The sequence below is a fragment of the Scomber scombrus genome, chromosome 4 (assembly GCF_963691925.1).
Source record: "Scomber scombrus chromosome 4, fScoSco1.1, whole genome shotgun sequence".
NCBI lineage: Eukaryota > Metazoa > Chordata > Actinopteri > Scombriformes > Scombridae > Scomber > Scomber scombrus.
The window spans coordinates 12,511,209-12,526,012 of NC_084973.1; the positions used below are offsets into that span (position 1 = coordinate 12,511,209).

At 40.8% G+C, this 14,804-nt stretch overlaps 2 protein-coding genes across 3 annotated transcripts; one reads left to right on the top strand and one right to left on the bottom strand.

The window, feature by feature from the left end:
• Positions 1 to 3,287: 3,287 nt before the first annotated feature.
• Positions 3,288 to 9,209, bottom strand: arrdc3a (arrestin domain containing 3a). Of its 2 annotated transcripts, none has more exons than XM_062416724.1 (8): positions 8,692 to 9,209; positions 6,625 to 6,706; positions 6,350 to 6,497; positions 5,842 to 5,944; positions 5,436 to 5,692; positions 4,711 to 4,867; positions 4,454 to 4,596; positions 3,288 to 4,331 (listed from the first exon to the last, which is right to left on the bottom strand). In XM_062416724.1, exons 1-8 carry the CDS (start codon positions 8,969 to 8,971, stop codon positions 4,263 to 4,265), a joined length of 1,239 nt encoding a protein of 412 aa, XP_062272708.1. In that variant the 5' UTR covers positions 8,972 to 9,209; the 3' UTR covers positions 3,288 to 4,262. The 2 variants fall into 2 exon arrangements, with proteins under 2 accessions (XP_062272708.1, XP_062272710.1); XM_062416726.1 differs by having other exon boundaries at positions 6,625 to 6,777; positions 8,692 to 8,799.
• Positions 9,210 to 10,791: 1,582 nt separating this feature from the next.
• arsk (arylsulfatase family, member K) lies at positions 10,792 to 14,521 on the top strand. The gene is made up of 8 exons (XM_062416722.1): positions 10,792 to 10,965; positions 11,140 to 11,269; positions 11,420 to 11,579; positions 11,851 to 12,133; positions 12,235 to 12,406; positions 13,194 to 13,418; positions 13,649 to 13,864; positions 13,974 to 14,521. The coding sequence occupies exons 1-8, from the start codon at positions 10,861 to 10,863 to the stop codon at positions 14,246 to 14,248; spliced, it is 1,566 nt and encodes a 521-aa protein (XP_062272706.1). The 5' UTR covers positions 10,792 to 10,860; the 3' UTR covers positions 14,249 to 14,521.
• The last annotated feature ends 283 nt before the right edge of the window (positions 14,522 to 14,804 follow it).

The following is a 14,804-nucleotide window of genomic DNA, read 5'->3' on the forward strand; positions in this document are numbered from 1 at the left end:
TTCGTGTGCATGCAGCACATTCAGCTGGGATCAATAAATCATGTGTTTTGCTATATGTTCACCTGTCACTGTGGGTCACTTGGCCTGTAGCCATCAACAACTCATATCAGGTTTCACTGAGAGTTTTCTTAGAAAGGGGTCCTGTGAGCTTACCATGTTTCTTTTCAAGACAGTCGAAGACATGATCTGTTATCGTTCATATGTCAAATAGAGAAATGGCCAATAACTTATCAAGAATATTTTGATCCGCTAATAAAAACAACTGAGCATATAATATAAGGTGAGAAGATCTGGCTCTCTGAATCAGTTAGACCTAAATCATACAAGTGGTACTTGAAAACTGGTACTGCACTAGTATTGGTACTGCTTTTCTCTCTGGCTTTCCCTCTCCTCCTCTGACCTGAGGAAACTCCACAGTTAACCGCTGGAAACTTTGGGGAGCAAAAGACCAATGTGAACATGTGTAAACAGAGTGAAGAGAGGAATGTCTCTTGAGTGCTCTGTGCCTGTGTGTCTGCTCGAGAGGATCCCATCTGTGAAACCGAAAACTAACACAGGACAAAAAAATATGTATATATGATTGCATTTATGTTACACAGTTGTTTAAAAGAATTGATTTAGAACAAAAGCAGGACTCTCAGAGTTATCGTTCAGTTTGAAAGGCCTCACATTTACTACCAGCAAGGCCAGATGCAGTTTTTTAAACCACCTCTAGGGGCACCATTGTACTAGTTTTTGGAAGATAATATGGGTCCAGCAGTGTCAACCTGAGTGCTTCTAATCTTGTGCTGTCATGACCCAAATATACTAGATTTAGGTAAAGCAGTGAGTAATGATTAATCATTTTCAAGTAATTTTAACTCTATTTGTCTTTCAGTCAATGGGGCCCTTTTTTTTGTTAAATATTTGCTAAATGTGTATGATGACAAAACAAAGGTGAATTTTATTACTATACACTTGATCTAATGTAGTCCAATGATGTGTATTTATACAGGAAAGCTCACAGTGTGGTGTTCTTATATAACTGTTCAATCATACCCAGAAAAACACACACAGCATGTTGTAATTTAGAACAAAATGTTTATTCAAATCAAAAGGAAGAACTAGACAAAAGGGTAAATCATTCAGAACATAGTATATTCATAGAATATCTATACATCGTCATGAGTGACAGACAAAAAAAAAGATAAAAACAAGACATACAAATGGAGAATGAAGAAAATTCAGTGAGTGATATTGCACTTTGTTTCTAAAATGTTTCAGATCCCATCTCCCGGTACTTTTTCTCTGAACATTTCAGTTCCTGCTTTTATCAAGTCAGGAGTTTAGCTTAGTTTTGACACTGGACTACTTAGAGACCCAAGCAAATGGACTATGGAATTGACCAACCTGAAACAAATATGTAAGCTTATTCATTACCGCATAGCTGGATTCGGTTTCCCTAAGATAAAATCCAAACAAAAGAACTGCAAACAAATATAACAGGATAGAACGGGAGTTTACCGTGGAGGAGTCTGCTATCTCATGTTAACTAAGTGTTTCTCAGGTGGGGGGGAAGGGTGCTGATCAACAGCTGCCACCCCCCAGGCCTGAGGGGGATCAGAGAGGTCAGGGAGACTACGAACTCAGTGAAGTTGCTTGTTAAAACTAAAGGAAGCGAACTACATCAATGCCCAGTAATACATGAAAAAAAATTAGAGTCAACCTCATCAGCTTCAGAAAAATAACACAATCGAGAGGCCTTTCCAGGATGTCATTACTTAAAACACTCCCCCCCCCCCCCCCCCCTTCTTCCCTTTTTGTCCTCGTTGAATAAACATGGAAAGATTTAAAACATACAGATGTGTACAAACAAAAATAAAAAGGAGAACAAGAGTCAACATAGACGCTGAAAAATGAAGAATCATGATCAGGTCTTTTCTGTGTCAAGGCCACTAAGATAAGATCACTTTAATGATCTGAAGTTCATTGATTACTGTCAGAAGCTGTATATATTTAGTTGCCAGCTGGATCTCGATAAGAGCGTGCACACACACACACACACACACACACACACACACACACACACACACAAACACACACACACACACACACACGCACACACGCACACACGCACGCACACGCACGCACACAACACATACAAATTTGTGTCAGCTACGTTTAAAATGTAAACTTTTTTAAAAAGTCACTAACCTCAAAAGATTAAATAATGCATAAATGTCCTACACGTCACTGCTTTACTGAAAAAAAATCTCTAGTAATAACATGTTAGTACCACATGATTTTTTACCCCCAGACCTTCACCACTGAATGCTTTTTTTTTTCTTATAAAAAAGTGCTGCTTATCTTTTTTTCCCGACTATGTCAAACTTCTGTTACAGCTGGTCTATTATGTTGAATGAGTTAGAAAACCAATGTATTACTCATGTCAACCTACTACTACTTGTTCTGACCAGCCTGAGCAGAAGTTTAGCAACGTCCCCAGCTTTTTGTTTGTGCTGGATTTGCTCCTTTAATTCAGAAGCAGTGTCATTCCTCTATTACTTTTTTATTTTTTATTATAAGTAGCATTCTGGCTTCACTGGTCTGGTCAAATCTAACTGTTTGGTTGGATGAACTGGGCAAGTGCAGCAGGACAAAAAGGGAATGTGATTCATCTCAGAAAGCTGCCTTGCTTCTCTGCAGGTCTTTTCTCTCGTTTTGGTAGTTTAAAATAAAAACTTCATTATTTTCAGCAGTGCAATTAAAAAACAACATTTTTTTCTCCAACCGTTTGGCAAGTGAGAAGACCACCTGAGACAGTGCTTTTTGGGCAGTTATGCAAGCCTGGCTTGCCCTGAGATTAAGAGTAGAGGGGCTGCAGGCAATTAGGGTGAGGCAAGTCCCTCCACAATGCACCACCTTCAGACTCTCTCTTTCTCTCTTTCTCTCTTACACACACACACACACACACACACACACACACACACACACACACACACACACACACACACACACACACACACACACACACACACACACACACACACACACACACACACACACACACACACACACACTTCTGTTTTCAGCTACAATTTGAGTGGCAAATGCAGGTCTGCAACCCCCCTAGTCCAAATCCAGAGCAACCTCAACACAATACGAGGCTAAAAGCTATTCTACGATTGGAGCTAAATACAAGAACAGAACAGAACAGAACTAAACTCAAGAGGAGGGAAGCCACACTCGGATCCAAGCTGAGGAGGCAACATCTTAAAGAGCTTCCAGATGGAGTTAGTGTGCTGCAGTTTGTTTGTTTTTTTTTTGTTTTTTTTTGTAAAAGTCCAGTCTAGTTGTTTCTAAGTCACTGAGGAAATGTCATAAGGAGAAAAAGAAATTTCTTATACAGCTTAAAGAAATTCAGTGCATTGTTCTTGTCCTTTTCAGTCTTTTTCCCAAAAAACAAATCCTGTTCTCTGCGATACTCAAAGTTGCAAATGAAAGTCTTCAAAGTTAAGCTTGCAGTCTCGTTTTCTTAGTCTGGCGCATTACAAGACTGACACCAAACTATTAGTGAATTTTTTTTTCATTTCTCATTAAATGGAGCCACACAACTCAAGTAAAGAATAAAATGTGCAAAACAAAATCCCAAATGAGGCAGGAGGACCTAGTCTTTGCTCTGTTGTTGACTGCTGCCACTTTCATTCATACAGACTATTGTGGTAAGAACTTTGTTGTTGTTGTTGTAGTTGTTGTTGTTGATATTTTTCTCTCTTCATCCCATTTTCTGAAGGTGATTCTGCTGAAGTCTGTAGACATGATTAGTCCTGCTCTTTGTGTGAGGAGACATGTCCATATGTGCCATGGGTACAGAAGAATCAATGGTTAAAGAGGAGCTTGGCAGGCAGAGCCTTGGTGATTCTTCCTCGACGACATCAATATTATCACCAGGGCTCTTGCTACTAGTGGGGTTCTTTTTATACGGACTGAATACATGTTCATCTGTACATATCCCACCCTCAGCAGGCTGACACAGGAAGGAGGTGAGACCCCAAACTAGTGACTCCTGTTTCTCTCACTGAGGGAAGGCAGGAACAGATTTGTCCAAGCCAACTCAACGGTCCATATTTGTCCAAGTCTTTGTTGGTTGGATACTTTGTTTTTCTCTTGTTGTCAACAGTGCTGTGCAAACGCTGTTGTTAGAGAAAAATAAACAAAGCTGAGCCTTGCAGGCAGGTTCCTTTGGGATCCCCAAATCAATCAGGGGAGTTTAAGGGATACCCTCAGCGTGATGGACAGGTGTCGAGCCTGCGCTCCTCTGTACGGCTGGCATGATCTGGGTTAGGATCGATCTGGAGTGGAGAGGAGAATAGGAAAGGAGGGTTCATTTATAGCAACTCCAAGCTGATTTAGTATATTCTGTCATAGAAAGATAAGTGGACAGATGCTCTATCCTGTGCCAACTGTTGCTTACCTCAGAGTACAGAGGAGGGGGCTGGAAGCGGAACTCATGAATGTAGGCGAAGAGAGGACCGTCCAGCTCCTCGCGGGCTGCTGGGACATCCAGACTACTCTGCCTCTGCTCATCTGTCACAATTTCTGCATAGCTTGGAGGAGCTACAGAAAAAGACCAAGCCATATGTTAACATATTGAAGGAGTTATACTTAAACTACAATTATACACTTGTACTTACACATTTGTATACAAAACAAGCAAGAGATCCAACCTACCTTCAGGCCTCTCAGGTAGACCCATGCCCAGCCAGCTCATGCTGCACTGGCTGCTGACGCTGGAGGTACGTGAGCCGAAGGGGTGGAGAGGGATGGTTCCGATGACCAGGGGCAGGTTCAGGGACAGGTTTATTGCCCCAGGTATGTCCACATATACCTGAGCACAGACACCAGAGCAGGTTAGAATAATGCAAGTCATTCTGTGGTATGAGGGGAGTAGTTCAGGGCTCTGGAGCTGACAATTTAGGATGAAGTGAAATAACTTATTTATTCTTTGTAAGCCAAAACCATGCTAGTCAGGGCTATGTGCAGCAGTTCAACAATATGTGGGTCAATGTCTTGAGGTCAGTTGCTTATGCAAGGTAGAGTCCGAGCCTGGTGACTGTCTGTTCACAGGGTAAAGAGGTTATAAGCACCCTCAAGGCAGGTGTTACCACAGATATTCTGGGCTAATGCTCTTAGCATGTGGAGATAACACCTGGTGCAATCCAGGACCCAGATTTGGCAATGCTAGCTGAGTCAGCCAGGTCCTTTACCAGGAAACATGCTGACATACTAGGGAATATTGATTCTGTACTGATTATGGTGGTCAGTAATAGCGATAATGAGGACATGAGGGAACTAACGAAAGCAGAAACATCTGTGTGAATTGCAGTATTTACGGTCACAGGTTTACAGATTAAGTTGAATGTAGCCCAAGTTAAAAAAAATAATACTGTGCTTACCATGAGTGAGTACTCCACTCTGATGATGCTGCAGTCCAGGATGGAAGGTGAGACAGGTGGGATCTTCAGCATCTTGCCGCTCCAGGTCTCCGTTTTGCCTGAAGAGAGGGACTCTCCCCTCAGGTTGGCCACCAGCTGCTTGACCTCCTTCATCTTCCCTTTGGCATAGAAAGTTTGAGTCTGGTAGATGGCTGCCTTTGGCACAACCATGCGGGATGAGCAGTTCTCAATTTCAGCAAAGATCTGGATCGACTCTCCTACAGAGTTGGAGTGAGGGGAAGGGGAATAAAATAAATTAAATGAAGTTTCATTATGTATCCTGAATCTGTAGGAGGTGATAGGTATCTGGTGAATAATTGACTAACAACATTATCAGCTGCATAACTAATCATTAACTCACTCTTACCTGGGGTGTATCCCTTTCTTTCAATTTTGGCACTTAGGGAAATAGGACCTGAGGTGCAGAACCAACAGCAAAGCGTCTTGTCTTTTGTGCCGGCCTGTGGTGACTGAAGAAAAAAAAGATGCATTAGTATAAAACTGGAGAAGGTTCCTTAATATTCCTCCCCACCTTCATATAGAAAGTAAGGTTAAGGAGCCGCTCTGGGTTGTTACTAACGGGCAGGCTCTGTACCAGCTATTCATTGGCTAATCAGTCAAAACTAGATAACTTTTTCATTTCCATGCTCATTCGATATTTATTTTTCCACAATTCAGGGTGGACAACCAAAACTGCTGACATATTTCTGAATGATTAAACAGGCCAGTTCTTTCCAACATTGCCCCACAATTAGGAAAAAGATGTCTAGACTGAGTCACAATTTAAGTCATATTCCTTCATGCAATGCCTCGGTCAGCTAAAAAGGCATATTCAAAACTTAAGGCTGTTTCAAAAAAAAAAAAAAAGAGCTCACCAGCAATAATGGAGTGTTGATGTCAATGTGCTCAAAGACTGTAAATTCCTTCTTGGTCTTCATGGGCAGGAGCCATGGCCTGTGGAGTTCTGCCTTTACCCAATAGCGCACACTGCCATGCTTCCCTTCGAAAGAGGTAGCCAGAGGTCTGCAGAACAGAAGAGGAAGAGAAAAAAGAAACAGGTTACACTTAACCATAAAACCCCCACACATAGAATCAGATGAATTATTACACAGACGATATTTAATCTCAAATGTGGTATGAAGACACTCACGTCTGTGGAAGCTCGAGGCTGAATGCATACTCATGTCTTCCTGAAAGGATAGTGGTGAGTCCTTCCTCAGAGTTGTCATCGTCTGAAAAACAAGGAGGACAATATTCCAAACATGTGTATACCATACCTGGATAAAATGTTCTACGAAGGCATCTGAAAGTCATACCAAAAAACACAGGGGGGGGGAGACAGAAAAGAATAAAGTCGATTTTACAATCACGTCTGTCTGTAAATAATTTATATATTGAGAGATAAGTAGCAGTCCACTATTTAGAGCACACTACAGAAGTTGATTCTTTGGGGGGTAGGGGGGTAGTGCCAGAAACTAAACGTGCAAAATTTAGCTATTTGAGGAACAAAGACCACATCCTAGAAAGCCCATTATGTCATATGCGACATAGAAACCACAGACTAGAACGGGAACTAGACTATATGGGACAACAACAAAAAATGCTTATCTGCAGATTCATCTGTTTCACTACCAAGGACCAAGATGTTTTACTATTTTCCTCCGGAATAAAACGCATTTATTTTTCCAGGCGTGGACACTCGGTTAAATGTTGAAAATGATTACATATAATTTTTCATTTACAACATTCAGAGTACATTTTAAAGAGCTGGGTCGACAGGCCGGGTCTGCCAGCTCAGCACTCCCTCCCCCTAACAGCCAGGCAGTCGTGTGGTAAACAAGTGCGGAGCTGTCAGTCAAACGGCAGACTCCAGCAGGAGGAGACCAGCCTAAACCGGTGCGAGCAGCTTCCCACAGCCGCTCAGCTCTCATTACGCATTCACTGTGCAGCACCGCAGTCTCCTCAACCCTACTCCGACCACCAGCTACAGCACGTCTTACACCCTTTCTACACCGCTACCATACCACACAAAAGCTTTTATTATTAAGCGCTCGTAACAAAATTATATATCTTTTATTGAATCGTTATTACCGACGTATGACGTAGCTCGCGGCGCTATTAGCAACACTTTATCCATTTCATTGTTACTGATAATTAAAAGTAAACAGTGATCTTCTGTATTTGCTTTAAGGTTGCAAAATATCCAAGAACCGGAATTACAGCTGGCACAGCCCAGTTAGTTCACCTGCTGCACTCAATAGTGGACCAGACACTACTGCCCATTCATTGTTTAGATGATGGAAAACACCAAGTTAACCCAAAGTATAATGAACATAATTTTGTTAAAACAAAGCTCACACAATATGCTTTTAACACATTAAATATTATCTGGATAAAATGAATACCCTTTCTTATTTTTTTGCTGCAGGAGATATATAGGTAGTCAATGCAACATATTTTCCTGCAGAAAAGCATACTGCATATTGCAGAGGAAGAATAAGTTCAAGGCAAGTGAAATGGAAACAAAGTGTCAGCTTTCTAACTTCATATAATCAAACTGGAGACAACGTAATACTATATGGTGCAGGTGTTTCCTTAATTAAAAAAGTTGCAGAATTTTCTGCCTCTCTTCTGCAAGACAGTGATGTCATTGGCCACACATGAGCACCTCAGCCAATTAGGGAGAGGCGAGGGGCGGGGTGTGCGCTTTACTCCGCCCACTCCCGGTCCAGTTTTCTGAACAGGATTGAACCGCTTTGAACAATGGGTGGAAACTTAAGAAAAAGCCACAAAGAAACACCCTAAACGATGCGGTAATGCGCTAAAAAATTATAACAAAGCTGCAGACACATCATTGCAAGTTATTACTTTGTCATCCGTGTATCAAAAATGACTAAAAGTCGTTTTTTGCACTTGAAATACAGTGAAAAACACAGCTGTGCTATGGCTGTCATTCATTCTGACACCTTGACACAAACACGATGCAGCTGTAACCTGCCACTGCCACACACCACATTTAACTCCGCCTTTTAAAAAAAATAGTATATCTAACTTTACATATTCTTAATAATGTCTATAATTGTTATTTCCCCAGTTTTTTGTCATTCAGGACAACAGCATCCTCCAGTGATCCTCCACCAGCACACACAAACACACAGCATCACTCAGCTTCTCTAAAACTTTCGCTTAAAAAACACAAAAAATCACAAACTCTTACCTCTCTCATGTCCAATCAAAACGTCTTTGTGATTTAGATATTCCACTTCTTCAGTGTAGTTTTGCGTGTAGGCAGTGTTGGATCCAGCATTTCTCGATTCAGTCCAACGAACTTTTGCAAATCCTTTTGCGTGGATTTTGAGAGATTTCACACGGATTTCTCCGGTGACTTCGATGATCACCCTCCCTGAGACGCAGTCCCCGCTGGAAAACACGGGAACATTGCTGTCATTGAGACAGTCGTAGCTTACTGTGAAGCTCTTTACCTTTCCTAGCACCATGGTGGAAAGGAGTTAGGCTACGGAGACCTAGAAATAAAAAAAAAAGAGTCTTTGAAAAAATAATTTCATAAGAAAAATTGATGCAGTTTTTAGACACTGATCAGTATCTCTGCCCTGCAAAAAGCAGTAGGCACGATCAGTGGCTTCTATGCGAGCAGTTCATTGAGATGTGTGAAGGCTGAATAACAGCAATGGATGCTGTTATCGTCCGCCTCTCTGCGAGTTGGTCTCCAGTCAAAGACAAGGAAACCCTCGAGCTCAGCTCACTTTAAGCGACGGGCTGTGTGAAAAACAACTTCGTGCGCATGCGCGGGGCTTCACTGCCCCCTCCTTCCGCCTCTTGGAACAAGGCAGAGGGAGCAGTGTGGCACTGAGCCAGATGACAAGTTTGGTCAAACAGCTGAAAGACTGCAAGAAAGCCGTGTTACCCGAGGCAGTTTGTAATTTTTCATCTATAAAATACATGATGAACACATCTTTCCAATAAGTCTCCTCTCAGTTCATTTTAACATATTTATTCAACTCTGAAATGAAGAAATCATCCACTGATTGACCTGCAAATTCACATCTCCAATTTATAAATGACAATAACCATTGTAAATAGTGCATCAGCTCAGAATCTGTTTATAGACCTAAAGCTTTCAGTAATGTGTGTGGGCATATGGTTTATGCGTCTGCACATTAATTATCTCTATATAATCCACACATATGTTCTTGCACAAATATCCAGGCTCACCACAATCTCTACATCCATCCGCATTTACAACAACAGCACAACAGAGCTGAATTATTTGTCTTCTTCATTATACCTGCAGCAGTCCATGGAGAGATGCTGGCCTACAATTTAAGGCCAAGGCCGAGGATGTGCAGACTTTCAGAGAGCCCTGCAATATAATCATCAATCACACATGCTTTTGTTTTCTGTCAAGACTGAAAGGATCCATGCACAAATACGGGGGGCAGGGATTTTCTCATTGTGTTGAACTGGCAGTATACAGAAAAACAACTCTGAGGCTCAAAACGCCACCTCGCGGCCACTGAAGCCTCTCAGCTGAGCTGCAGTGACACCTGTTGAACAGCTCTGTAGCTCATTTACACTGCTTTCGACAAGCAATGAACCACTGCAAACGCACCCATTTTAAGCCACCCTTTCAATTCAAGGTACCCATCAGTGAATTCATTTTATTTGTAAATAATGGACATTTCATTTTGCAGGAGTGTTTAAGATGTGTGCTGAACATTGCTGCAAGATCTGCTGTAAACATCAGTGCCATTGTGAGTTTGATAAAGATTTAACACTGAAATAAACATTTCAAACCAAAAAAATATGAATCCTATTTCAAATAACCTCTTATCATACTTATTATATATAATTACAAGACTGAATAAACTGCCTACAAACTATTAGCTTTCACTATTTATTAGTCTATTACTCAATATTTAGTTTTCTCATAGACGTATTGACATATGTTTGTTTACTACAACTATACCTTACAACTGTAAGCAGCTGATCGTGACAGCTCAACAAAATTGTTCAATGCAGATGTTTTTGTTGTTTTCTTAAGATCAATGCTTCCCTCTAGAGTTTAAAACTTGTCATTACATGTGGAAAAGTTATTTTGTGAGCTTGTCTGTTTTGATGAACGACCTTTTCATTTTAATTACTTTTAAAAGGATTTGTCAATGTGAGATGATTAACGTTTTCAATTTCATAAAGAAGTAATTTACATTTCACTCAGTAGATTTGAAGTCTTTTAATTTGAAAACGGGTGAAAACGTCACCCGGATGTTTATAGTCCCTCAGAGTCGGAAGTAACCAGCAAAAGTAAAATTAAGCACTTGTTTTTCACCACCCCTCTACAGTTTGTTTTTTAGTTTTGTTGACTGCCATGCTGAAGGCGTTGGCTTTGATTTTTCTGTTTCAACTTTATGGTGAAAGTTTGTGCCAGAATGGAACAAGACCAAACATTGTGATAGTGATGAGTGATGCATTTGTAAGTATGAATGAAGTTAGTGCTCTTCTGCTGTAGAGTAACCATCACAGTATCTTGTTTCTTAGGGTAAAGCAGCATCAGAGAACAGGCTTACTGATTAAACTGCATACAGAGATGATTTATTTCTTGCTTGATTATGTGTTGGTGAAAATGTCAGTTTTCTTGTCTCTGTAGGATGGGCGTTTGACTTTTGATCCTGGTAGCAAAGTTGTGCAGTTGCCATACATAAACTACCTCAGAGAGCTTGGGACCACCTTCCTCAGCGCGTACACCAACTCTCCCATCTGCTGCCCATCAAGAGCAGGTAAATTACAGTTAAACTAAAGTTAATGTTTTTACTCTTACTCTAAACCATTATTCTTCAACTGCGACTAACTGACTTTAAAGGTATTTGAGAATATAAAAAAAAAAAAAATGGAATAATAAAGTGTGACTTTTTAATCTTTAATCCCAGCAATGTGGAGCGGTCAGTTTGTTCACCTCACTCAGTCATGGAACAACTACAAGTGCCTTGATGCAAATGCGACAACATGGATGGATTTACTAGAGAAGAATGGATATCAAACAAAGATGATGGGCAAGAGGGACTACACCTCAGGGAGTCACTCTGTCAGGTAGGTGGATGAAAATAGTCTAGACAAGAAAACGCCTTTACTTGATCTTAATAACCAAACTAACACTTGCACACAATACACACAAAAGATATTTTAGGGACCCACTGCATGAGGACTAGTGAGCAATAACAGACTTTTTATGTGTTCAGCTATTTTCCAGAACAATGTGAATCATCTTTTTGGGTGCTTGTTCTCACAGGTTTCTTTCCACTTCCCCCTTTTATTGCCTGCATTTTCTTGGCATTTGTGTGTGTTTGTGCAATTACTGCAGTAATCGAGTTGAGGCATGGACACGAGATGTTCAGTTCCTCCTGCGCCAAGAGGGTCGGCCTGTGACGCAACTTGTTGGGAACATGTCAACAGAAAGGATCCAGAAAGTAGACTGGAAAAACACAGATATGGCCACACAGTGGATCCATCAGAAAGCTGCGTCCCCACATCAGCCCTTTGCTCTTTACCTCGGCCTCAATTTACCTCACACCTACAAAACTGAATCCCTTGGGCCCACCGCAGGAGGATCCACCTTCCGTACCTCACCATATTGGCTGAAAAAGGCATGCTTTTTCCTTTCTCTGCTTCTTGAATGCTTTCTCTCTCTCAGTTGTTGCAAAACTACATTTTATGTCTTGATAGAAACTCTATTTTACACTTGTAGGTTTCTTCTGATCTCATCTCGGTTCCTAAATGGCTCCCCATGGCTGCCATGCACCCTGTTGACTACTACTCCACCTTCACCAAAAACTGCAGTGGGGATTTTACTGAGGAGGAAGTAAAAGAAATTCGGGCCTTCTATTATGCCATGTGTGCCGAGACAGATGCCATGCTGGGTTAGTTCACAGCAGTAAATGCACCAAGGATTGGTTGCACTAAGCAGGCGTTAGTTCTGAACAAATAATGTTTCCATGATAAATAATAACACAGGCAAAACCTGCAATAAGCAGTTTAAATTTCAGGTTTTCAGACCAAAATATGTAATGTATGAAGAAACCAATCAGCTGTGGAAAAAAAATGACTCATCATTCCTATAGGATCTGGGAAAGAAATTCACATTCACATTGAAGCACTGAGGAGCACATAGTGACAGATTATCATGTCTGGCATAGAAGTACATTAAATGTTTGCAGTTTAACCAATGTCCCACTCTGCATATAAAGCAAGGGTTAGCATATAAAGCAAGGGTTAGCATTGCAGGTAATGGCACATAGTTAGACATGAGTAGTATCAGTAATAAATACAGTTTACAAAGCCAATTCTACTGAATGTGCAGCAGTTGGTTCAGTGCTTGTTCTGCTTTTACAGTCTTAGAGATAATAAGGCAGAAGTATCACAAGAAGTGCTGTAATCGCATTTACTGATCAGCTTTTGACTTTAAAAATTCCCAGAATCTCTCAGTAACATATATCATACTCCAAGTTTTACAGTCTAGAAATTATCTAGTTGATAATGTTGTTACAGTTTAACTTTGTGAGATGAAGCCAAGATTAGGACCAGCAATGGGATCCTGTTATGTTTACTATCATGTTATCATTTTATTGGTGTCGTAAATGATAACACATTTTTCACAGCGGTGGGCCTGTGCTTACTCTATGTCTCCCGCTCTCTCTCTCACACTAGGCCAGGTAATTGCAGCACTGAGAGAAACCAGCCTGCTTCACAACACTGTTGTGATCTTTACGGCTGACCACGGGGAGCTGGCCATGGAGCACCGGCAGTTCTACAAGATGTCCATGTTTGAGGGCAGTTCCCATGTTCCCCTGCTCATCATGGGGCCTGGGCTGGTATCTGGCCTGCAGGTCAACCAGCTTGTGTCTTTGGTTGATCTGTATCCCACTATACTGGGTGAGGAAGTGGACAGAAAACAGTATTGCAATGTCTGTTGATGAGTATAATCATAAAGTATAGATATGTACTTCAAATTGGCATTTAGAGCTTTAGACTGTTTTTATTTACACTTTGAAAGCAGCATATCATAGATATAACATATAAAGACATATCTGGTAAATTTTGTGTGTTGTATTTCAGTTTCATGCAAGACAATTATGTAGTCTGAATCTTCTCTTATTTTGCAGACATTGCTAGTATTTCAGCAGTAGGTAATCTCAGTGGCTACTCGCTCCTTCCCCTGTTATCCAAGTCCAGCTGTTTTTCCAAGAGGCAACATCCAGACTGGGCTCTGAGTGAATATCATGGTTGTAATGTCAATGCCTCAACATACATGCTGAGAAGTGGACAGTGGAAATACATCACCTATGCAGATGGTCAAAGTGTCCCACCACAGCTTTTTGGTGAGTTCATGGCTTCAGAAATCGCTCAGACCAACTGCTCCTATACGTTCATGAAGGAAAAAAGAAATCATAAAGCTCTGGCTCACTTTCGTTTTTCGCTCTTTGGCAGACCTCATGCTGGACAAGGACGAACTTCACAATGTGGTTCACAAATTCCCAGATGTGCAGGCGCAGCTGGACAAGCTATTGCGAAGCATTGTAGACTATCCAAAAGTCTCTACAACTGTCCATCTCTATAATAAAAAAGCTTTTGGTGCCTGGCACCAAAGTTTAGGGAGAAACTACAGCCAGGTCATTGCTAACCTCAGATGGCATGTGGATTGGCAAAAAGATGTGTTAGCTAATGAGAGAGCTGTTGACAAATGGCTCAATAGCTCTTTGTGATGTTTTTACTGTAATAATAATAACTTTTTATTTGCTGAACTCTTACTTTCAAATCTTTGACACATCTGCACTTCCAGTTGGACTTAAATATGACCATCTTATGTAGTATTTTGATTCCTACATTGAATCATTTTGTTACATTTTCTTCCCTTGTACTGCTTTGTTTATTGAGACTATTGTGTAGATGTATTGTTAATTTCATCATAGTGTTATTCTTGTTTTGTTTAATCAGTTTTGTATTAATACATGTTCAAAATAAAAATAGACGAAGTCAATAAATATTTTGATTAATATCGCATAACATATATTTTGATTTTTACACGTTATTTTCACTGTTCGTGACTGCAAACGTTTAAACGTGAGGATTTCAGTAATGCAACACCGTCGATGCAAGCTTAAACCCTAAAGCTGCGTTCAGACCAAAAGCGTCTGACGCGAATTGAGCAGCAAGTCTACATAGACAATGAATGTAAATGGCGCGATCACACGCGATTTGATATCAGGCGGCGCCAATGAAGCGTCTGCGACATCCAATCAGCGGCGAGTTTCTCCCGAC

Coding starts and splice junctions, on each gene's coding strand:
- arrdc3a (XM_062416724.1), bottom strand. CDS start 8,971: ATGGTGCTAGGAAAGGTAAAGAGCTTCACAGTAAGCTACGACTGTCTC. Junction 5,945..6,349: donor TCAACACTCCATTATTGCTG/GTGAGCTCTTTT, acceptor TTTTTTCTTCAG/TCACCACAGGCCGGCACAAA. Junction 5,693..5,841: donor AAGAAAGGGATACACCCCAG/GTAAGAGTGAGT, acceptor CCAACTCTGTAG/GAGAGTCGATCCAGATCTTT.
- arsk (XM_062416722.1), top strand. CDS start 10,861: ATGCTGAAGGCGTTGGCTTTGATTTTTCTGTTTCAACTTTATGGTGAA. Junction 10,966..11,139: donor TAGTGATGAGTGATGCATTT/GTAAGTATGAAT, acceptor TTGTCTCTGTAG/GATGGGCGTTTGACTTTTGA. Junction 13,865..13,973: donor TGTCCCACCACAGCTTTTTG/GTGAGTTCATGG, acceptor GCTCTTTGGCAG/ACCTCATGCTGGACAAGGAC.